Below are 23924 nucleotides of genomic sequence, written 5' to 3'. Positions count from 1 at the left end.
CCATTCTCTTGCATAAACTTACAAAACCATCTGTCCATCCCATACACCAACGGGTTGTTATTCAGCATACACACACACAGCACGTTTTCTGCTTGGCGTATTATGAAGGTGCAGAACTCCACAAGATTTTTCCCTCCAAAAGAGTTAGAAGCTGATTAGTAGTCTGGACTTGTGGTGAGCTGGGTTAACTTATTGAAATCAATAGGGTCAGAAAGAAGACAGATGCGTGGAACGAAACACATGTTTAAAATAGAAGTTGTTTTCTTGACCACTCCTTTACATCCTTCTCCCATTTACCAGATATATTTCCCTTATGCTCTGAAGAAGTTTTAAAGCCTAGTAGAAAAGGAGGGGGAGAAAGAGGGAGAGGAAAAATGTTACCTAAATCAAGATGGCTTTTAGAAAGAGATTCTGGGTACTTATAAGATCTAAGATAGCACTTTTTTCCCTCTTTTTTCTACTGTCATTTCCTCTGGCTGTAACCCTCCCCTGACCAGTCCCGGAGTCTTTGTCACACAGTAGCTGGGAAGCTGTCAGTCAGAGGTAGGAACCTGCCCAAGCACTGTCTTCCTGCCTAATGAAAAAAAAGGGCTACCAGAATTTGAATGGTTTTAATAGGGGACTACTTTGAAAGCTGGCATGAACCACTCTTTTCAAAAATTACTCACTAACTCCAGAACCTCGGGGAGGCTGAGCCAGTGCTGGCAGTTGTCCGGGCTGGCTGAGGGTTTGCGGGACTTGCTCCTGCCACCCTCTGTTCTCTCAGCCATTTATAGCAGCAGCTATAGATGCCCTAAATATGTCAACCTGTGCAGGCAGGAGGAGGTGTTTGGCTACCTGGGTGCATTTCTTATAGTTCAGCTATTCCCCGTCTCTGCTGTCACAGAAATGAGACGGGCTGCAAACGCTTGACTGATTGAATTTGGCCCAGGAGCTGCATGTTAGGCCTAAGTGTCCTGCTTCAGCACCTTCCTGTAGAAAGGTGCACATTTCTCTCATGGAAACTTTTGGAATGTGGCTGTAGTTACTGTTTCCTTTTAGCAGCCCCTCTTAAAAATACCAGTGACATTCACACTGGGAATACTACATGAGCCCTCCATATGGAACACCACAGTAAGCTGGTTGTATTTATTGGTGCTGGTTTCTTAAATGCCGGGAATGGTTTTACTGGGTGGGTGATTAAGGAGGTTGTAGCTCTCCACATTCCTAATCAGCTTTGTCTTTTGTGGTGTTTATTCCACATCTTGTGGTAGGGTAAACATATTATTCCGTGGATTTCCCATCAGTTTTGCAGCTGCATCCATTTCTTATGGATATTTGAAAGCCTATAACAATAGGGCAGCTACTTGTAGCTTAATGCAAACAGATAGTATGCTGTTGTGAAGCAAGCCTTCATAATTTGTAGGAAGTAATCACATGGTAAATAAAAAGCTTACAACTCTGCAGTGTAAATCATTTAGAGCTGAAGTGTAAAAGATGTTAAGATGTGAAATTGTGCAGATGTGGGATGTTAGGAAAAAGGTAAGTAACTTCTTCCTATTAAAGTCATACTTTTGCGTCAAGAGTCTGCTTTTCAAAGGTGTTGAATACTACAGTTTCCATCAACTTGGCTTAGAAGTGTGGATATACACCACTTCCAAGTAGTGTTAACACCTCAACGATAATAAATGTCAGCTGCTGCTGCTGAAGTAACAACTGATCTGCAGACTGAGTTGTGCTTTAGTATAGATGGACTAATTTTTTCTTTGGCTTTGTGTAGCAAAACTCCTTCCTAAGACATTTGTACGAGTTATTTTAGTGAAGTGGGTGATAGTGAAGCAAAACAGCATGAATTCTGCATGGGGGAAAAAAAAAAAAGGTGTGATAAGGCAAAAAGGCTGGTGGGGAGCTGAAGGTGCCTGAAGTACCCATAGATGGTGGGTTTTCATTTCCAGTAGAGTCAGTTGGCAAATCAGTGTTCATTTTTGGTTCCCTGGTAGTTCTCAGTGAAAGAAGAATATTATGTTGGCTGATAGGTTGGAAAGCATCTGTTAACACTTCGTAATCTAGTACAGTATAAGAGTATTAATCAGGCTTCAGAAAGGCTAATCAGAGACAGAGCTCTTCTAACCAAAATCCAGCCATGGCTACTTCCTCTAGAACCAGATATTCTTTTAATGTTTATGTACACAATCTTTTTCTTTCTGTTAGAAGATTTAGCACCACACGTTATGTATTGTTCCACATGCTTTTCATTTCAATAAATGTTTTTTTTAAGGTTCCCCAGGGAATTTTTTTTTGTGAAACTGCAGTCCACTGCATATATGATCACAAAACATTTTCAAATAATTTATCTTAAGCTCAGTATTTCTAACATATGTATTCACTTTTGCAAAACTCACTCTCTGATGCAGTAAGTCGAGACATTTTCAATCTATTTAATCCCAAAGCCGCCTTCTTTTTATCAAGATTTGTCCTTTCTGAATACTGTGATTTGCTTGTATTACTGTAATGCCCAGAAATGTATGTGCAGAAACACTAAGAGGTAGTCTTACTTGAAAAAGCTGAAACCTTGAGTATGTAAATGGATGAAAGAGATTTTTGCAACTTAAGAAATAGGAAGAATGTATGAAACACATTGTAAGCATAATTGTGAAGAAATTAAACCTGATACTCATTATAGCAAGCAACAAAAGTATGTTTTCAGTTACAGCAAAGTTGTACAATATATGCAAGCTCTGCTGAAGCAAAAACACTGATTCATACCACAGGATCTGATATCCCTCCATTTACATTGTCAGATGTCATGTTTTGGGAAATCTATAGTTTAAATAGAATTAAATAGAATTGCATTTTAAAGCATTATTAAGATTGTCCACAATTATTATTTTCCCCCAAATATTGTGCAATGGTATTGTTTATGCAAATACTACATAGCTTTACTATGTATAGTTAAGGGTAGGCAGCTTGAAAGAGGTTCAATAGTTTCTGATAGTGAGTGTAAAAGTTTTTATTTTTGACACCCATCTTCTATTTGCAGGCAGCAGTGTGAATCACAAAAATTGGGGAGTTTATTTTACCATGTCTCATTAGTAGAAAGTTTCTCTAGACAATTAGGCATTACTAAGAAGTTGGATTTGAATCTCAGTCAGATGACTTCCTGCAATCTGGAATTCGTTGTAGAAAGTTTGAACTAGTGGCTTGAAACAAGAATCACCCCCCATAATTATACAACAATTTGTTTCCTGGGGTCTTTTGGCAGTTCTTTCAATAAGTTGCTATGAAACACATTACTATGGTTCCCCTTGAAATGTGAGAAAAGTGAAAAGTGTGTGCATTTAAATGTTCTATCCCCAGTAATGTTAGTGTTGCTCATACATTAACATGATCTTCAAACAGACTATACTTCTATTCTTGATTTCACCAGGATGACCTTCATTTGCAGAGTGTGGCTTGATCTCAAATGAAATCTGAAATGTGTTGGCCCTCCAGGGCCCATGCCATAAAATAGCCTAGCATCAATGACAGGTTTGCCTTTGGAAAATTGTCCATATTCATCCTATTTTGGTGAGACAAAAATGAAAGGATTTTTGTTGTATTGCCTTGATGAAATTTGGAAAAAGAGGGAAAAAAGATTTTGTTTGAAAAATCAATGGTTTATTCAGTGTGCTGCAGACTAAAAGTCGTCTAGGGAAATCGTTGTGATTTAGTTTGATTAGGTGTTGCATTGCTCAGCAAAGATAGCCAGAAGTATCATGCAGTCCAGACATCTTGATCTACCTATTTTTGATTTATTAGGAAAAAACATTTTTGATGCACCCATCCTCAGTCTTACACACAGCGCATATTCTCAGCCTATGAAAATCAATCAGCGGTGGGAGCTGTGTCATTTACTCACAGAAAATAGAATTTTCTTGGCATAAGACCCACAATTCAGGGCAAGTCAGTACTCAGAGAACTACGGACAGGTGGAATGCTACCAGATCCAAAAATAAACTGGAACTGGAATGTGATGGAGTTTATACACAAATTCACTTAACACCCTGAGTGATTAATCTGTTGCGCAATATACAAGTGACATAATTTTAAGGTGGGATCCAGAGAACAAGGCAAGATGGCTTGGTTGTTGTACTAGGATCTACAAGCCGAAGTTTGGTAGGTCAGGTTATGCTTTCTTTTTTTTCTACGACCAGGGATCTTAGTTAGGTACAAGCTTCTCCCTTATTCCCCAGCCTGTCAAAAATGTCATTTTCTCTGGCTACATAAATACATTAATAAAATAAATAAATTCCCTAGGGTCAAGGAGCAGAATGATTCATGAATTCTTCCACTGGATTTAACACAGGAGAATTGCTTCTTCCCTCTTCTGTCCTCAAAAAAATTAGGACCTGCTGCTGCCAAATACTTTTTGATGGCATTAGGTTTTGATGGAGTGAGGTCTGCTAGATCATATACACAGAGAATGAAAGAAAATGCGTAAAATTAGATGTTAATGTTTCTACATCACTTGGAAAAAGTAGTATTCTAACTAAAGGTGCAATATAAAGCACAATCTACACAATATAAAGCACAAATTCTCATTAAGTTTGCTGGTTGGATGAATCAAGATCCAGTAGAAAATTAACTACTGAAAATGTATTTTGTACAAATTGCTGGAAAGAGTTGGTCAATTTACCAAAATTGAAGAAGTAGACAGAGGGCACAGGAGGAGAAACGCTTTCTTGGGTTGTAGTTTCTGCTGTGCTGATTCAGGATGTCTCTTAACCTCGTTAACAGTTTGAGCTAGTTATAACGATTGTTTTGAGCCCTGCAGTGAGGCAATGGGAAATCATTTACCAGAAAAAGTAAAATGCTGAAAATTATACTACAGAATAATGTTGTATTAGAACATTGATTAGAAGAATTGATCTCAGTGTCAGTCTTTCCTATCAATGTGGTAGAAAGCAATGACTGTTTCTAGTTGAAACAGTGGCAGAAAATGCATAAAATCAGTCTCAGGCCTGAAATGATCAACAATTATCAATATTTAACTGATCTCCAAGGAGTGAGGAGTCCTCTATGGATTCATTTTCTGTGATAGCAGTGAGAAAGACAGCCCTAGACATGGTGGGCAGTTTGGGAGTATGATTTAGAGTGGTCATGATTTAACCTGGAGGCAGAATTCCCCTCTTCACCCCACAGACCAAGCCCAGATGCTCATACATCCTGACAATCCCCATGTCCCCACAGACATCCCTGTGTGGACTGTCATCTCTGACCTTGGTTCGAGATCTTGCCTTTGTATTTGACATTAGCCATGTGCCAGTTTAAATCAGGCATTAGACAGGTGTTTTGTCTTCATTGTGGATTTTGGCTAGGTTCTTAAACTTAACTCCTCTGTGCCTTTCACATATTCCTTTTTTTCCAGAGCTTGGCTGTGATTTTGCCTATAGACCTACAGACTAGTGTAGCTTTTCCCCAACCTCTAACATGTCTGTTTTGCAGGGCAGAAGCACTTCAAAGCTCAGAGGCCTGCAGTGCCTTCCCACAACTCCCCTTTTGTCCTTGGGAGTACTGCAAAGCTCTTCTGTTATTCACACAGCCAAAGATACGAGGTAGTTCAGCTAACTGACCCCAGTTCTGCTCTTCTGACATTTGCTGCTATTAGGAGGCAGCTTTTCAGCTCTCATTCAGTCATTATTAAATGGTAAGTGCCATCTCCCATTCCCTCTCTCTACCAGAGCAGACGAAGCCAACGGGGCATCAAAATGACACAAAGAGTCTGTTAAATGTGTGACTGTCACTGACCTCTCCCTTTGTGGGACTCTAACCTTCTCTATTACTGGCACTGGCACTATTTTATGGTCACTGATGCTATGCTACTCCTTTCTTGGGGATGTTGTGCTCCAGCTCCACTGTTTTTTGGACCCAACCAGACTGCAGTTCCTTTAAGTGGTCCACCAGGCTAGCTTTTCTCGGGGTACTTGGAAATAGTGGCAGTCTTGTCTCCGCCTTGGCCTTCTCCAAGCACAGTTTACTTCCCTAATGACTCCCTAGGGTAAAGCCTACAGCAGGCAGTAGTTTGCAGCATGGACTAAACTAGGTTCTCATCAGGGCCGGATCCTCCAGTAAACAGTGAGCAATCCTGAGAGTCTGAACCACTGTGGTCAGGCTGCAATCACGTCAGGACCCTTGTCATCTGCCTGAAACACTCAGCCATAACAAGAATGTTGGAGTCCCTGTCTTCACCTTCTTGTTAGTCATCAGAGTCCTAGATTGCCATTTGTCCAGTAACAGAAAATCTTGTCTGACACTAACATAGGTTTTATGCTTATTAACAGATCTTCACCTCCTAGCAGATTCATATAGGGATTTCCTGATATTTTGTCAACAGTGACAGTGACATATGTCAGATTCTGCTCCCTGGGAGAAGACAAAATCCTCAAAATGTATGTCCTCAATTCTTTTACTTTAGCCATTCACAAGTCATCTCTGGCACCATGTACTCCCTAAGCCTTGGCAGAGTGTCAGGATTGAGGATAACACATCCTAGCTACTATCTTGAACAGATCGATGTATCACTGAGGCGGTGGTCAGAGACTCCCCATGTCCCAGATAAGAAAGACCATTGATTCTGTTCAGATTGCATAGATGCATAGTTTCTAATTCCAAATTTGCCAAAAAATGCAATAGCATTGCACTTACTGGAAACGGAGTTCATCTTGTGACCCTTTGCTGTTGTATGATCTACATCAGTCCCATCTTTCTTTTGCTTACATTGATCTCCTTGGTTTTGTATTTTTTTTTATTAGTGCTTTCATTGGGTAGCAAGAGGGAGATGAAAAATAAGAGTTGCTATACACTGAAACAATAAATTCTTCAAAGCCTAAGCAGGCTTGAGATCTTTCCATATCTCCATCTATTAAGGTTGCTAACCCCTGCATTAAAGTGCTATCCAAGGTGATAAATTAGCGGATGAATCCTGAGTGATGACCACAGAAATAGACGTTAAGCAATATGAAGAACTATTATCCCACTTCATTGAAAAAATTATCCAGGAAGCCATCTAATCAGCATGATTCGTGATAGAAAGTCAGTGATTTAAAGAGGGAATCTTCCATTCCACAAATAAGCAATAATCTAAGAATAAGGGGAACCTACCCAGATGCATTAGCTGTAGTCATCTTTCTTCTGCTATCAAACCTCACTTTTCTGAGCACATTCGAAGAGAATCTAGCCAAAAGCTGACTACGGGCTTATCTAATGAAGCTAATATCCTAGACTCAGCACAACCTGGATTCAGGCCAGTACATTAAAACGAAAACACCAGAGTGGCCTAGAGTGAATAGATACATAATGGATAAGGGGCAAGCATCCTTTTTCATCTTCTTTGACCTCTCTGCATTATCTGAAACCACTGGCCATGAGATAACTGCTATTTCACCTGACAAAATTATTCTTTCCCCTAAAAGTGGCACTAGGGACTGGAAGAACATAGTAAAATGGCCCAAATCGTTCCAGGGACACATATTAAATAGCAAAGGAAAACATCACATCTTCCGTTAAATTTCTGCTTTCTGGGGTCCAATGACTGTCCAGCATGAGGCAAACTGGCTGGATGACCTGAAGTTAAATACAGGCAACATATAGAAAAAATGCAGCTCTACCTTTGATTCACAGCAAACAAAGGAAAACGATCAGAGTTTGGGTGAGATCTGTTTGTAGGGAAGGAACACTGGCAGAAACTGTATGAGGTAGGGAAAAGAAAGATGTTTTTAAGAACTTGCAGTCATGGAGCAATGTCCTGCTGCCATGTGTGCATACCCAATAAAACAGCTCATTCTGTGTAGTTCTAGGAAAGTGGCTGAATTTCTCTCTGTCTGTGCTCTCACGTAGCAACATCTGTATCTTCATTTTGCAATGTTTTCCATTATTAAAATGTAGCAACAGTTATTTATGCTTTCCGTTACCTCCTGGCTGGATTACGCTCCCTGGGCAGAAAGCCCGCAGAGCTCAGGAAACACGAGCTCGTACAGAGTGCTCCAGCATGTCCCCCTGGCAACACCAGCTGCTACAAGTGCACTTCGTGAAGCCTGTTTTCTGCTTTCTACCATGGGTTCCCTTAGCCTTTGGAGTTACACTGATCTTCGTTTTGAAGATATTTTGTTTGTCTGGATCCACTCAGCAGTGTACTACTTTTGTAGATGGGAGACGCAGACAAGACATTTAATATACTTGAGTCCAAATTCAGGACAACAATTAAAAAATAAGTGCCAGTGTTAGGGGAATCTGTGTAGTCCTTTCAGGTTTGAAAGAGCATAAACTTTATGTCTATTTCCCTGAGTATTGACCTTATGTGTTAAAAAAAAAACAACAACAAAACACCACCCTGCACTGTTTATAATTATAAAGTAAATGATATGCATCAAATGAATTGTTGTAGAAGCCTTTTGTTGACTTCATTCCATGATAAGGAGCAGTTGCTGTGTGACCTTGAATATGGTCAAATAACTCATGCTAAACACATTGCTACAAAGATGGCATTTTGGCAGGGCTTTGATGTAGGTCATTTTATTACCAGGCTGAATCAAACTACAAACTGATCTTAAACTCATGCCAAGAATGCTAATAATAAACTGATCAATGAGGTACTGGATTGTTTAAGAGAATCGGTCAAGGGAAAATGCAGGCATAAAAAGTCTGGAATTCCAAAAGTTTAACTGCTTGGGCTTTCATATGGGGAGGAATTATATTCCTTGCATTAGTACAAGTTTTCTTTACTCCAGGGGCCTTTAGCTTTGTGTTGAACAGGGTAGTGCCAGAAAGTATATACTTATCTTTATTTTTCTTGACCTTTATGTGCAAGTAATTTTTATAGTTCCATTAACTAGTAAGATCATTTGCAAACCACTGTACAAAGTATATTATGAAGAATGCCTTGGGGACCATTGTATCCTATTATGTTGAATGTTAATAGAATGAAAAATTAATTTAAACTCTAAAGATTAGAGCAAGACAAGACTTCCCTTTTATATAGGAAATTTGAAATTTTATTTGCCATGGTAAAACTTCTGAGTAGTACCCAAATGTGGTCTTTATGTAGACTTTATAGGCCTGATTTGAATCAGGCAGTGCAAGTCTGATTATTTGTCTCCTCAAATAAACTGGCTTATATCAAAGCTTCACTTTTTTAAAAAGGTGGATTTCTGAGACCCCCACGTATGGGATTAGTCCTCTGTAATTTCACAGTTTAAATGACCACGTTCTAGTGAGCTCATAGTGGTTTGCATCAGTCGGAGATGAGAACACCCACTGCTTCGTGGATTGTCTTTATGTTTCTTGACTTTTTTATTGCTCTTTAAACATTGTAATCATCAACTACAAAGGACTTCAAAGTGCCTAAAAAAGAAAAATGCAAAAAAAATGTGTATTTCATGTACCACTGACTGCCTTAGAATGAGGAATAGTATCTTGAGCCTTGCTTACAAGTCTCACATAACACTCTTCACAAGGGACTAGAGCACTATCGAAGTCAGTATTTCTGTCTATAGACAAGTAATTAAGTAAAGTTTATTATCTTAATTAATCATTATTATTTCATATTTATTTTAACTTAGTTAAGGTGTGATATGTTTGTGTGGTTTAATCAATTAAATTTAGACCAGTAATGAGTAGGAGTTTTGTTATTTGGAAGAGAACAGTAATATTCCTTGTCAAGCTTCTTGCTCTTAAATTACCTCTTGGCCCGAGAGCCTGGCCAAGTTAAAAGGATAAAAATGTTGCAGATTTTACCTGTAAGAATTACTTATTATTTTAAATGCCCATACAGGAAACAGAAAAATCTCAGTTTCAATTTTCTTAACTCTAGTAAAACTAAAGTTTTAAGAGTAACATCAGTATGACTCATATTCTCCGAAGAAGCTGAATGGAGCAGTTTTCAAAGGAGCTGTATCCCAACATATTATTTACCTTTTAGCACACTGTACTTTTAATAGCAAGGGATAAGTTTGTGGCTGTTATCTATGTGAACTGCTCCTTATAGATAACCAGCCGTTTTTAAATGACTGCATGAAGGCATGTCTTTTTTAATGGAAAAATCCTATTTTTCTAATGTGTTGTCTTGAATTTCATCATACATCTGTGGACTAGGATGCCTCACTGTCTTTAGAAGCCCAAACTCAAGTAAAATAAATGTACAAAAGATAAGGACATTTAGTGACTAGAGAATTAGCTATCAATATTTCATGTCCCCTAATACTTTCTAAACACAAAATATGAAATAAGAATAAATTTCAGTTTTGACATGTAGCGAACCTCGAAAAGAAATGACTAATCTAAAAAGATTTTGCAGCTGTTATAACGAGGCAACGTTCTAATTGATGGTTACATTGATTTGATGGATAAAGATCATCTGTGCTTTAAAGCTGGATTTAGATATATTGTAAATATGTTGCAGGGCTTGGTCTCCAAGGTCCAAATAGACATAGACAGTAAAATGTTTCTGTTGGTTTTGGTGCCGGGTTGAGTGTAGATTCAGGATATGATCCAATCTTGTAGTCCGAACAGGATGTCAAATACAGCAGGAATTGTTTAAATGATCAAGACATCAGTCGAAAACATGTGGCCCATGGGGTACCTGCGAACGAAACGAGTGTTTCATATACAGGCCCAGTGGAACTTGAAGAAGGTTCACTGAATGATTTAAAATAAATCGGGTAGTTCAGCCTGGTTTTCAGGTTAGCAACACAAAGATACATCCCAGATCACCCTAGCTGGCCTTGTTTTGGACAGGAATGAATTAATCTTTATTTTGGATTGAAGTCTTTCGTAGTTCAATTCCAGCCAGTTCTTGGTTAAGCAAGCACAATACCCACATCTCCCATGTAATATAAAAACACAGAATATAAAAACATCAGAGCCTTTTCAATATAGTGATCTCATTGCTGCTACATAATATTCATTAAGAAGTCATACATGTTAGTCTAGCTGAAAATTACACGTTTCAAACTAATGATCCAGTGTGAATCACTTTCACGCTGAGTTTTTGGCAATGTCCTAAGTGGTAAAATGGAAATAAGGTAGTAAGCAGTAAGGTTCAGTCCATAAGTAGCTACTCAGTATCGTCCAAGTTTGTTTTTGTGAGATGAGCATACGCTGGAAAGCAAGTCAGACATCACAGCAGCACAGGAGAAAAAATGTCTTAACACCACGAGCCATTCCTACACAAGAAAAAGAAAAGGAGATTCTCCCATGTATATTTCTAGATAACTGGCAAGTCAGTTGGTAAAACCAGCCAGTTTTTCATAGTTTGAGGATGTTGAACTTTCAATAACGCAACAGTAGACAAATAAGATGTAGAACACTTCAGTTATGAAAAACTTGATAACCCTGAAAAGACAAGCCTGCACTTACAGCAACTGCATCATGGAGTAAAATTATTTCTTTTCCTTGAGCTAATTTTTCCAAATTTGTTTTGGTTCTTTGGAGCTCCATTTTCTTCTATGAATAGCAGCAACTTGAATGCAATAGAAGAAGCTAGTATTCTGTAATTATAATAATCATAAGTGTCAGTTTGTTAAAAATTTTATTATGAAGCAAAACTGCTAACCAAAGTAATTTCTGGTGTTAAAGTTTTTCATTACAAAGAGCTGAACTGACAAGTAAGTTTATCGCTGTCAAGAGACCTATATTTTATTTTGGTCACCTAGTATTAATTAAATCTTGCAAGTAATTATTTTTTGTTTGTTTTCTTTGTTTAATATTTTAAGCAAAATATTGCTCTGTAAAGCATAGTTTAGCATATGTTTACCAACTGCTTAATATATTTACAATGCTGTGTCTCGTTTCTTCTTAACAGCACTCTGCACAGAGGAGTGTGTGCATGGAAGATGCGTTTCTCCTGACACTTGTCATTGTGAACCAGGATGGGGAGGTACTGATTGCTCCAGTGGTGAGTAAAGATTACAAAAATGAAGTAAAGATATATGCTGCTATTAAAAAAAAGTTCTGAAACATGGAATGTCCTTAGAACTTGGATGCTTGAAATGGAAAATCAGATTCGTCCATTTGTTATTTTGCAGTTAATTCAATTGTGATATTACCCTATGCTACAATAGTGACTTTCCCTCTTTTGCTTGTTCTTATAAGAAATGTTAAAAGCAGTGAAGGATGCTCTTAATTCTTTCTGTCCTGTTACTGGAATACCAGTGTAGATATTAGAGCTCCATTATGAAAATTTTGTCTCTTCTTTACTATGTCATCTTTTCTTCATCTTTACTATATCACATTCTTCATTAAGTACTATATGGAGTACTTGGAGTACCTGGAAAGTACACTTTCTAGGTACAATACTTGTCCTCTTGAAGCCAGTGAGAGTTTTACCATTGACTCTTCATACAGCTCAGTTCTTCCTTCTGACTTGAAACCTGCATCCTGAATTATCAATACTGCAGAAGTTGGGAAAATCGTAGAGGTGGGAGTTCTGCACCTTTTACTAGGAAATAAATTCACACTTGAAGCTTTCAATTCCTTCAGCTAGAGAAGCTGTATATGTCAAAGTCTCTTAATTGGTAAAGATAAGTTGATGTGATTAGTTCATGCTAGAGTGAAACAGCAAGCGTTCTTTGCGGTATAAATATCAAAGGGTGTATGGAATAAAGGCCCAGTCCATTATTGACATAAGATAAATAAGCTTGTTAAATGAAGTCTATTTGGGCAACAGGTGAGTAAATAAAGCCGCATATAGAAAGATCCTGTGAATAACTTACTGAACGACTGTTTTGTTTTGCTTTTAGTTCCTCTCTTTTTCCCACATTGATTGGGATCTTAAAAACAAGGCATTATTATCAGGCAGAAAGATAACAGAAAAAGGATCTATAAAGGGCAACATCAGAAGAGAGTAGGAGTTAAATTTGACTAGGGTGAACACAGAGGCTAAAATCAATGGGACAGACTTTTCTGTGGTTACTCATGTTCTGTCTGCAGCTTTGCTGGTATCTCCCAACTTAGAGCAGAAAAGGCAATTGGGGTAGGAAGGAGGGCCATCCTTTGGAGTTGGAAGCAAACTTTTGGGACTACCTCATGTGTAGACAAGGGAAAACAGTGGGCAGCATAACATGCTGAATAGCTATCTAGAACATTTTTTTTCTTTTTTTTTTTTTTTTTTTTTTTCAGGAAAAATAGTACTTTCAGTTGTGAAATAGTCTAGAATCTCAGATAATCATTTAATCCTTTGTTTATTTTGGGGAATAGATTCAACCTGCCAGCCAGTGAGTATTTATACAATGCATGTGTACTTGGAGAAGTTCAAAAATGAGAAAATAATAAAAACCTCGTGATAACATGGGCATACACACATACGCATTTATGCATGCATCCACACAGAGAGTAGCAAGTATTCCATTCTTTGTAATCATGAAGAGGAAAGGATAAGATGTCAAAACACAGATGGGCCTAGTGAACTAAAAGTACCCAGTGACTCTTACTAAACTGCACTAATCTTGCAAGTGAAGATAAAAAGAAAAAGAAGGGTTTTCCTATATTGAATATTTAGTTTTTTAAAGTAATTAGGAATATTAAAGCACTGACAATGATTGAGGTAGAAACATTATTCATAACTTTTATTTCCGCACTGGGCAGCAATCCAGTATATTTCATTTATGAGGTTTCAGCGGTGGAAAGAGAAGCGTTAGCCAATTCCTAAATTAAATATGCCCTGTTAACTTTTATAAATGATAGCCCAGGATTAGCCTCAAAATTTAAGCTTTCATTTTATTAATATAATTAGTGTGTGCACTGGACTATAGTGCCCATTGTCTTTCGTTCCATTTGTTATATGCTGGGCAACATGCATTCTTGTCCTAAGGTCTGATCTGACAAGCACTTACCACTGTCAGGCGTAATGCTTATAAGTGTGAATGGCCTCCGAGTTAGTTTTTACTGCAGCTGAGAGAGTAACTCACCTTTATGCTTGATACTAAAAGTTTGGATGACTGGCCTCTTTATTGTTAGGAAACTTTGTTTGAATTAAAAGGTATAGAACAGTTATCAGCTGAATAGAGTACAGTTGTTATTCTGAGGATTTCCAAAAGAGAAGCTGGAGATCTTTGCCTAACAGACTCACCAGGATTTTCAGATCCAGTGATGATTCACACCTTGAGTCATGCCTTACTGTTATCCATTAATAATGTGGAAAACAGTATTCGTTTTTACTAAACTATTGTATTACCTGTGCCTACTTTCTTTTTACTCCATGAATATTAGACAGCTACTATGAAGGACACATGTTTGCAGTGACGAATAAGTATGATTCGTTAGATGCTTCTGAATGGCTGTTCCTGTGAAGCTGTGCTCCAGATAAGCCAGAGCTGTTGGCTATATGCAACACACCAGCTCCCCGTGGGGCTGAAGAACTTTGCTATATGGACCTCAGTCGAAGTGATTTTATAAAGTCATAGGCATATTACTTTTATTGTTGGCTATTTGGAACTGTTCTGCTGGGAAAGGGATTGCTTGCCAAAACTCTCCCTTTAAATTTAAAAAACCTCAAGGGAGAGGTAATTGTTTTCTGAAAGATCTCTCCTGAAAACAACGGTAAGAAATGGAGCCTACTTGACACTGGGGGTCATCTGCTGTTTACTTGGAAAAGATCTGGGGACTCTCACTCTTCTTGAGGAGGTATTTCAACACTCTGCAGAGCAGCTATTATAACTTTCTACAAGTTATATATAACTTTCATTTGGTTTGATGGGTGAAATTCAAATATAACCAGAGATCCAATACAAGGTTCAAATGTCACTGCAAAAGCAGAAGTGAGATCCAAATATTTTTTGTTGTTTTTTTGTTTGTTTGTTTTGGTGTGCTGCAAGGACTGCTTATGCCAGGAGAGGGTGTGAACTCTGACACTGAACATACATTTCTTACAGAGAGGAAAGTTTGTGGTGTTAAATCCAGTTTCTTAGTGTTACCATTCTCCCTTGGCCAGAATATATTCAGTTAAATGTTTTGAACAGTTATAGCTACAACCTGTAGCCATCCAAACAATTTAAACATTTTTCTCAAACTTTGTTTTGTGCTTTCATAAAACTCAGCCTTTAAGACAACAATTGCAAAACTTGCCATTTTGTGCAGCTTCCCGGTGAGTGATCATGCTACATGTTAGAGTTCATCTGTTGTCAAGGTTAAAATCAGTTCAGATGAATTGCTAAACAATTATAAAAAAACCCTGTGCCATATTCGGCTCTGCATGCCTCTATACCTGTGTTTTACTGCATGCTGTTGTGCATCTGTCGATGCCCGCAGGCCTAGCCTTGATTTCATGCTATAAAGCTGCAATATATTAAGGCTTGATTACCATAACAATAAAAAGAGAAGTAATGAGGTATTAACTAAAGAAGCTCTTGAATGAAATGTTTTTTAAGGTTTTAATGATACTAAAAATTTAAAGGAAAAGTCTTTAAAGAAACACATACCTTTTCCCTTCCCTTTCAACTTTTTTTTAATCATGCCCATTATATCTATGCAATCTGCAGTGTTTTGTTGTTCTTTTTTTAATACAAAGGAAAATGGCAAATGCTCTGCATGAACTTACCTGCTCACCTGTCCAATTATTTCAAAGCAATTAACTTCAAACAGTATGATATACTGGCTTGAAGTTCTGGTAGGAATATAATTGACTGTTGGTGGTTACCTGGCCTTTTCTGGGTCTTGATAATAACCATCTGTATTTGCAAGCCATTAGGCCCCAATCCAGCAAAGCACTTAAACATATCCTTAAGTTGACACATGAGCAGGACTTTTCATCTCCTTTAAATTAAGCAGGTGTTTAAGGATGTTGCTGAGTCAGTTTTGAAGAAACAGCTACAAAGACCTCAGTGAAATCTAAGGGAAAAGTCTCATTGAGTCTATCAGGCTCACAGAGAATAAGGGTGTCTCTCTTTCAGAATACTAAAACTCATCAGGCAACATTACTGAAGACCATTTTTACTCTAAAGAGCATTCTTCATTGTGGGGAAGATCACAAATATCTTTCTGGTTAGAAGGGGATTCACAGAACAGTAATTCTACACCTTATTCTGCAACAGGTAGAAAAAGGAAAGTTCAGAGCAAGAGCCCTGAATTGAAACCAAGAACCTTCCAAAATTGTGTTTGAGAAATTTTGAAGTAAACAAACACAGAGGTTGTAATGAAAAACTAAAGTGGTTTTCAAAATGTTTGCTTTGCTATTAGTTTTACCATAAAATGCACTATTTTTCCACAGTGTAATTAAATGGATGTTGGGATAGTAATGCCGAACCATCCTTCCTCATGCTATGTCACCTGGGGGAGAGAGCTTATCATATTGCTGAGTGGCACAGGGTGATCAGTATCGTACACATATGGATAACAGCTTTCTTTGTAAAGGGCGTTTGGAAGAAATGGTCATTAAGAGCATGAACCTATTTCATCTTTATCTCTTTGTCAAAAATAGCCAAGGTCATAACAACAGAAAAGTATAACATAGCAGCAAGATCACATTTAAGGGTATAGCCCTGGAGCAGCTGGAGTGCTTCAGTTCTGAGACTTGTGATGAATGAGAAGTGCAGATCCTGTGCTAAATCTGAAGGGGGGTTGCTTGACAAGCTATGAAAGCAACAGTAGGCATCTCAGGAGAAAAATTGAGTATTTTAACACGGGTCTGTGGCATTTTTCAGGTTTGATTTTGGCTTCCATGTTCTCAAAATGCTTTGAACTGTTTCTGAAGAAGAAATGAAGTTCAAAGTAATGCCCGTGACGTGTGACTTTTGAATACTGGGTCAAACAAAATTCAGCCTAATATCAAGGACTTATCTGCTGGAATCATTAGTTCAATTTTTGTCCTCAGGTTTTCAGGATAGAGGGGCTGACTGGGAAGCCAGCCTGGAAAGAGGTGTAGGGGTACAGGACCTCAGCGATTCTGAACTGTTAGTGCACTGCTGCTTAAATTCAGGTCCTGTCCCTGAAGAACAGCTGTCCACATTTATTGGATGAGAATTTGTCTATTCTGTGGGATTGTTTCGCAAGGACTGTTGTATGTACATGCCAAATGAGGTGACAGAACCAGGTGGATTGGTGCTGTTTCCACTAAAGCCCTTGAATTTCATTTGTCACTCCAAACACCGAGTTTAGATACAGTTTAGATACACGTCTCTTTATAGTTGTGAGACTCTAAATTTGGATTTAGGCTTAGCTGATGCTTCAGCTGAAACAGAATTCCATATCCATAGCACATGGTCTTTAACGTTTTAATACATTTCTCATTTAAGCCAAGCTCAAACTGCAGCATAATTTTGATGCATTTTGCAGACTCAGTGACAACTATGTCACTCAAAGAGATGCACATGTAAAAAAAAAAAACTCTGGTGAGGGCTCATACAAAGATCTTTCTGGAGCATTTATAGAGTGGAATTGATTTCTGTCTCTTTTCAGTCCTAAGAATGTATTCTTCCTTAAACTTAAAAATCCCAGTCCCTTCAACCACTGCTGAACTGGTGTTATCAGGTAAACAGCTGGTGCTTAATTTTTGCCTCCGCTGGATGTTGGGCCCACGCACTTGGGCTCGTGTTGCATGTGTGCAGCAGTCTCCGGAGCAGCCCGTCTTCCTGGGCGCAGCCTACGCAGGACAGCCTGTAAGCAGGGAATGGAAATGTAAACACAAGCTGCTGTTCAGCACAGGCAGCAGCACAGCAGCATGTCCCGTATATATTTTTACACAGATAATTTGGCTGCGTTAAACTGGACTAATCCATCCTTTTTGGTTTGGTGGTAATGTTTTTTCTCTTGTTGAAGCTGTTAATATTACTACTCGAGTGTTTGTGGTGGTTTCTCCTCCCTCTGTTAGAGATATGGTGGTGTAGCCTAAACTTCTACAAGTTAGCTGCTTTGGAAGTACTATATGCTTGTGGAAAGGTATGAGAGTCACATCTGCCTTGGCTTTTCCTAGAGTAACTGGACAGAGCTAAAACTAACAGTTGATTCTGGAAAAGAAAAGGTAGTTTTAAGATTTACTTTGGAAAGAAATTGCTTTGTACACCTCTGCTATGTGATTCATTGATGATGAAGAGATTAGTTGCCTGTTGTACTAAGTCTTGTACTAAAGTGAGTGAAAAACAGAAATTCAGCATCCTGTGTACTTTTCACATTCACCTTCATCTTCACTGTCACAGTGTGGGAAAGGACTTCCTTCCCTAAATCAGCTGTTTGTGTCTAAGGCCCACACAGGAACAGATCATTTTCCCCCAACAGTTCCAACTCTCCTTTGAGATTGCCTATTTTAAATGATTTTGAACATTTGATTGAGCTGATCTGACTCCGTTTCAGTCCCTGGAGTTCTCTCTTCCAGTGCATGGTGTTGTTCTGAAGGCTTGATGTAGCCATGTACTTCATGCATATGAATAGTTCTTTTAAAGTCAGTAATGAACATCTAATGTTATTGAAGTTAGATAAGTGCTTAAGTCATTATCTGAATGGGAACTTAAGAGATGAGGGGGAAAATCAGGTTGATGAGGGCCTCGTTTAGGGACCAAGAGTTACTGAGTGTCATCCAGGCTTATCAATGGCAGGTATTTCTGTCAATGAACTAAAACCAAAGTCAGCTTCGCCGATACAAAGAGAAGCCCAAATTTAATTCCATTCCAAAGTTAATTCCTGCAGAGCAGAGCACAATCCACAGGTCAGTGATCTGAACATACTCCTTCGTTCTAGACAGAGCTGATGTTTTGACCTACCATGTAGGTGAGTACCAGAGGGTAGAGATGTGATAAGAAAATAATTTAGGTATGTAGTGTAACAGGGTTCCAGTTGTATAATAACATTTTAAAATGTAAAATGTTACTAGAATAATTCTGCACAATTATATGTAGTTATTACAATATTACCACAATCACCTCCTGTGTTAAAGCATTCATTTTTTTTTCTGTGTTTGGCTGCTGTGGTTAAAGAGATGAGCCATAATGAGTTACGTGCTGGAGTGAATATTCACAGAGAGTTCAGATGATCTGCTAAAGCCATGCTTCCCCTTTGTACCTACAGCGGTAGCTGCTGAGGCTGCTGCATGCTAAGGGTTTGTCTTCTGAGTTGGCATGAGGTAGCAACACCACTTTGTAATCCTTCTCTTTCTCTTGATGTAGTCTTTATGCACAGACTTTCTATCTAAATTGCTGTAAAGGAAGTGGCTGGGTGGATCCAGGCTGGGGCTGGTGGGATTTGGGTGGTCAGCTGCAGGGGTCAGCAGATGTGCTTGTATTGATCTGCCCCTTGAGTGCTTACTGGATAGAAGACTTACAGAAATGGGCCGTTCCTCATCTAGGTAAACAATACACTGAAAATTACGTATGGCATATGATTAATAACTACAATTCTGTAACTGTAATTTTGATATACGTTGATTCGGGGTATACAGTGGGCAAACGGGGCAAGAGGCCAGGTTTAAGATGTAATGGCTCTCTGGGTCTATCACATTGCATTTATCCACTCTCCAGCCTCTGACGAGCTGTGTGCGATCAGGACGGAAATTCTGCATTCCGTGTGACTGCATTAGAAGGCAGTGGTATGTGCCTCGTACTCCTGGAGCATCAGGCTGCTGGCTCTCTGAACTAAGCACTGAGATCATGCTGAAAACCAAAGCTGAGGGAGGCTATGGGCAAACCTTCTGGTATAAAACCTTATTTATTGCCTCTCATTAGGGCAGTGTGCCTGGGACTGATGGCTTCAAAAGGGAGCATGTAAGACGTTTAGATTTCAGAGAAGAGAGGTGTGTCTGTGACTGTTGGGAGCAGGCAGGGTTCTGGGTTCAAGTTATGCACCAGAGCAAGGCAATCGTGTTGGTGAGGTGTAACTGAGGATACAGAGCAGAGCTGAGCCCCAAGGGACTTTGAGCACATCTACATCTGGAAGTGAACTTCATAACAGAGCGATTCGCTTTTCTGAGACATGACCTGATGGTTGACTAAAACTTTACACTTCAAGGATAATTTTCACTAAATGAAACACATTTTGTGGTTATGCAAGGGGGAATTTGGCTCACATATATACGTCTTTTCTCATCTGTTTAACCGGTGAGAGCTGAGGAGACTTCATAGAAAGGCAGCATATGTGTGATGAGTTGTTAGTTTTATTAATTTGACTGAGGTTTTCCTTACTTTAAACAGGGTAATAGCTATAAAAGAAAGAACACACTAAAATATCCTTTTTAATGAACTGAATTGCTAATGTTAAATTTCATTGCTGGGGCATCTTGAGATAATGTGGCTTTAAATATGCACTACACAAATGAACAGACTTTAGATCAATTTAAAAGTACCATTGGTATAATTTTATAGCCTGGTCACTAAAGAGCTATCACCTGGAGAAAAGAGATTTCCCTCTGCCAAACTGGAGGCAAAAATCTCAGGCTTGGACACCCATTTAAAACTATTCCAGGGGTTTTTACTTGCTAGCAAACAGAAAAACAATTCGGGAAAGCCTCTAAACCAATTCTCTGTGTGCTTGTCACTGCGAGGTGTTTCAAAGAATGCTTGGAGAGGGCAGAGCTCAGCGCACTGCTCGCTGCCCAGCTGTGAGGTACCAGAAAATCCCCTGGGAGCTGCTTCATGCAGCTCAAACAGGAGGACCCTCAGGCCTGCTCTGACTTGTTCTGGGTTTTGAATAGCTGACTGCAAAGATGTGTGATTTGACTGGGAAAGGTCCTACTGCCCTGTCCCTGTTTTGTGTTCTTGGGGTTTTTTCAAAAGATACTGTTCCTCCAAGATACAATGCTACCTTTTGGTTAAGGGTTGAAGTCAAGCAGGAAAATGAAAAGTTTCATTCAGAAATAAGACTTGAAGCTTACCCCGGGCTCCCAGCAGGTAAAATTTGCTAGGAAATAGTGATCATTCATCACCTAGTGTTAGATCCAAGGCTTCCTGCGTAGCGGGGCAGGAGAGCTGGGGCAGTCAGTAACTTCATTCAAACAGCATCAGTTATTTTGGTGTCAATGAAATATTTGTATATGAATGAGAGACATTTTGAAGAGCCAAAGCTGGAAACAAATATGCCATTGTACAGGTAGAACCTAGGTCAAAATTTTCTTTAGTTTCTTTTTACCAAAGCCTTGCAATTGCATGCATTTCTCAGAGCTTTTCAGTGCCAAAAGTAGGCCACATTGACCCTACAGCACCGTCTGTAAAACGGGAAAGATTCGGGGAGTTTCCTTCTTTCTTTTGTCTATTATTTGTGTTAGTGTATGATATGATGGCTTACTTTTGAAGTGAAATGTTTTCAGAACAAGTTTCTCTGAGAAATCCTGTTCTGCTAAATTTCACGTGTGAAAAACCCTCCTAGACCCCTCAAATAGATACCCTGATACTTATCTGTAGTCCTTATAAAACACTGAAAAAGAGTTTGCCACAGGAGAAGATATCTTCTGTCCCCAGTGAAATGGATGTTTTTTTGAACCAGCTTGTCTGTCTCAGTGATGTGGAGAGAAATAATGAAATAGCAGAGGACTTAACAAGTGCGTATCTGACTGTAAATCCAGGCTTTGGCAGAACAGAGCCTTCGCACCACTGCTCGCAGGTGAGTGTTTTGCTCTCACTGCTAATCTAGCTTTGGCAAGGAATGTAGAGGGCCCTTGGTTATTTGTAAGGAAAAGCATGCAAAATGAGGAAATGTGTTGTGACCAAAGGAAATAAATGAGCAGATGGTGTGCTAGCACCATACCTGCCACTCCAGAGGAGGTTGTTGTAGCACAACCACCACTTACAAACAGCGTTCTGAACAGATGCCAAACCTGAGATGAGCAGGGGAGAGGTGATACGCATGGAAGCGTGGAAATAAAAACAGTGCAAAAAAAAAGACTGAGGGATGACAGAGAAGGAATGTGGGGGGAATAATAGAAAAACCAGCAACGGGTAAGACAACAGCCAGAAGCAGCTGGAGGTAGGAAAGGCTTTCAATGGGCAGGTAACTGGACTGGAGAAAAGAAACAGCTGAATGCAGGAGTTTTGCAAAATGAACATTGCTGCATGTGAGGCACCAAGAATTTCAGAGTTGTGAGCAGACAGTTCACTGGCTCATTCTAACCAGTAGAAATTACAGATTTTGTTGAAGTTAGAAAATGAGTAGAGGAAGAGGAGAATAGAATGGTAGTGGAAAGGAAGATACCATAGCCGGGCCAATGGTGCTGAAACTTATGAGTTTGAGAGACCAAAAAAAATGGCAAAGATAAAGGGAAGGCAAACTTCAGCATGCTAAGTATTGCCTTAAACAGGAAAAAGTGAGATGTTGAAGAAATGTCTTTTTATCATGGAAAAAAATTAGTAAAGTGAAAAAGAATGTAACTCTTGCAAACAAGTGGTAATAATCTGACAGAAGAAAGATTTAGAGATGAAGCTTTCTGGTTAAAATGGCATTTGTCTTTCCGGTACCAGCAAAGAAACACGTTAAAAGTGTTTATGAAGGGATGTAAACATCTATTCTATAGTAGTCATTGGCACAATAGCTTCAATAAACATTGTTTAATGTTTAAACAAGATATATTGAAGTGGGATGCTGGAACTTACAATGCATTCAACTGCCAAAACTGCCTTTTCTTGGCCTGGAAGAGTAGTGCAAGCAAAAAAAAAAGTGCCGTTCTCAACTGTCAGTTTTTATTTTTTTACTGACAAAATTGTTAGGGGAAATACCAGAAAATTTGCAAATTAAGGAAAACTTCTACAATCATAAATTCCCCTGTAGTGCTGCACTCATGAAAATATTTTGCACCTGCAGTCTTAACCCTTCCCTGTACCATTTGAACATCTTGAATGCGCAGCCTGTAGCAAGCACATCCTCCAGTCGTTTCTTTACAGCTCAGAAAGACTTGCTTCAGTACAGAAAAACAGCAGGGTTTTATTTATTAAACATACCTGTATTAACCCAGCAGAATATCTGAAAGTCATGGATTGAAAATGAGGGTTCAAAAGGCCTGAATCTCGTTCAGGAAAGCATGGTGAATGCCATTTGTCAGGAGAGATGGGAAGAGACCCAAGTGTCACAGTCTCGGCTGTCCCTCTCTTTGTAATGGCAAGAACTCTACAAATACAAACAATGACCTACAAGATGAGTAGAATCGTATCGTAACAATGCCGCTTGAGTTTCTGGGTCATGAAGTGAGATGAGACCAACTGCAACAGAGACATCCTTAAAGAACTATGGAGACTGAAGAAAGACCAAAAATGGAAAGTGTGTGGGACAGGTTCCCATCCACAATTACTTTGTAAAATCAAGTTTCAGCCACTTTCCCAGCTTTGGTGTGCGTTGTGCAAGATGGATTTAGGCCCCTTTAGAAATACCAGTAAATGTCAGATAGAAATGTGTGTATTATTACTGAGAATGTTTTATAATAGGAAGATCTTTGTGGACAGCGTCCAGAAAGAAAAGAGATAAAACACTCATTCCTTGATCCTAGAGGTGGCCAGTCAACAAAAAAGTCTCTGCAGTTCATCATTTTCAGAAGCTTTTCTGCCTATCATACAAAGCCTATTTATGTAAAAGCCAGGGACAGCTAGGGTATATAACCCTGTCCAGAATACATAAAAATGCATATGTCAAATGCAGTGAAAATTCAAACTGAGTGAAATTAGCTACAAAAATTCAGGTTTTAACAGAATCAGCTAAAACATGAAACAATGCACATCTGTGGTAGTAACAGAGGTAAGGGTTTCTTAGCTTTTCCAATGTCTGTTTAAACTTCACCTTTATGAACCCTTTGTACCGAGCTGCAGTTCTAATTATGTAGCTGTATCAGTAAATTATGAAAATTGATTGTAGTGGAGTTTTTAGCCAAGGACCAAAGTCTGATAGCCTACTTTACTTACTTAGATTGCGGTGATAATTTCCTAAATAAAAATCAAGGTCTAGAAACCCAGGCTGCAGAAGGAGGCAGAAAAGCAAGAGGCTTTACATGGAAGGTTCATTTTTCCTTAGGGATG

The 23924-nt window shown here is 38.9% G+C and overlaps 1 protein-coding gene across 2 annotated transcripts in view; it reads left to right on the top strand.

Annotated features, from left to right (window-relative positions):
- Positions 1–23924, top strand: part of MEGF11 (multiple EGF like domains 11) — a gene marked incomplete at its 3' end in the record, with an annotated part of 188964 nt that overhangs the window by 6517 nt on the left and 158523 nt on the right. For both annotated transcript variants that reach the window (XM_084293131.1, XM_084293132.1), the window contains exon 2: positions 11816–11908. In XM_084293131.1, coding sequence (XP_084149257.1) covers positions 11816–11908 — 93 coding nt within the window. The remainder of the gene's footprint in view (positions 1–11815; positions 11909–23924) is intronic.

This window comes from Netta rufina (genome assembly GCF_964035555.1).
Source record: "Netta rufina genome assembly, chromosome: 11".
Taxonomy (NCBI): Eukaryota; Metazoa; Chordata; class Aves; order Anseriformes; family Anatidae; genus Netta; species Netta rufina.
This window is presented reverse-complemented; position numbering and strand designations above follow the sequence as displayed.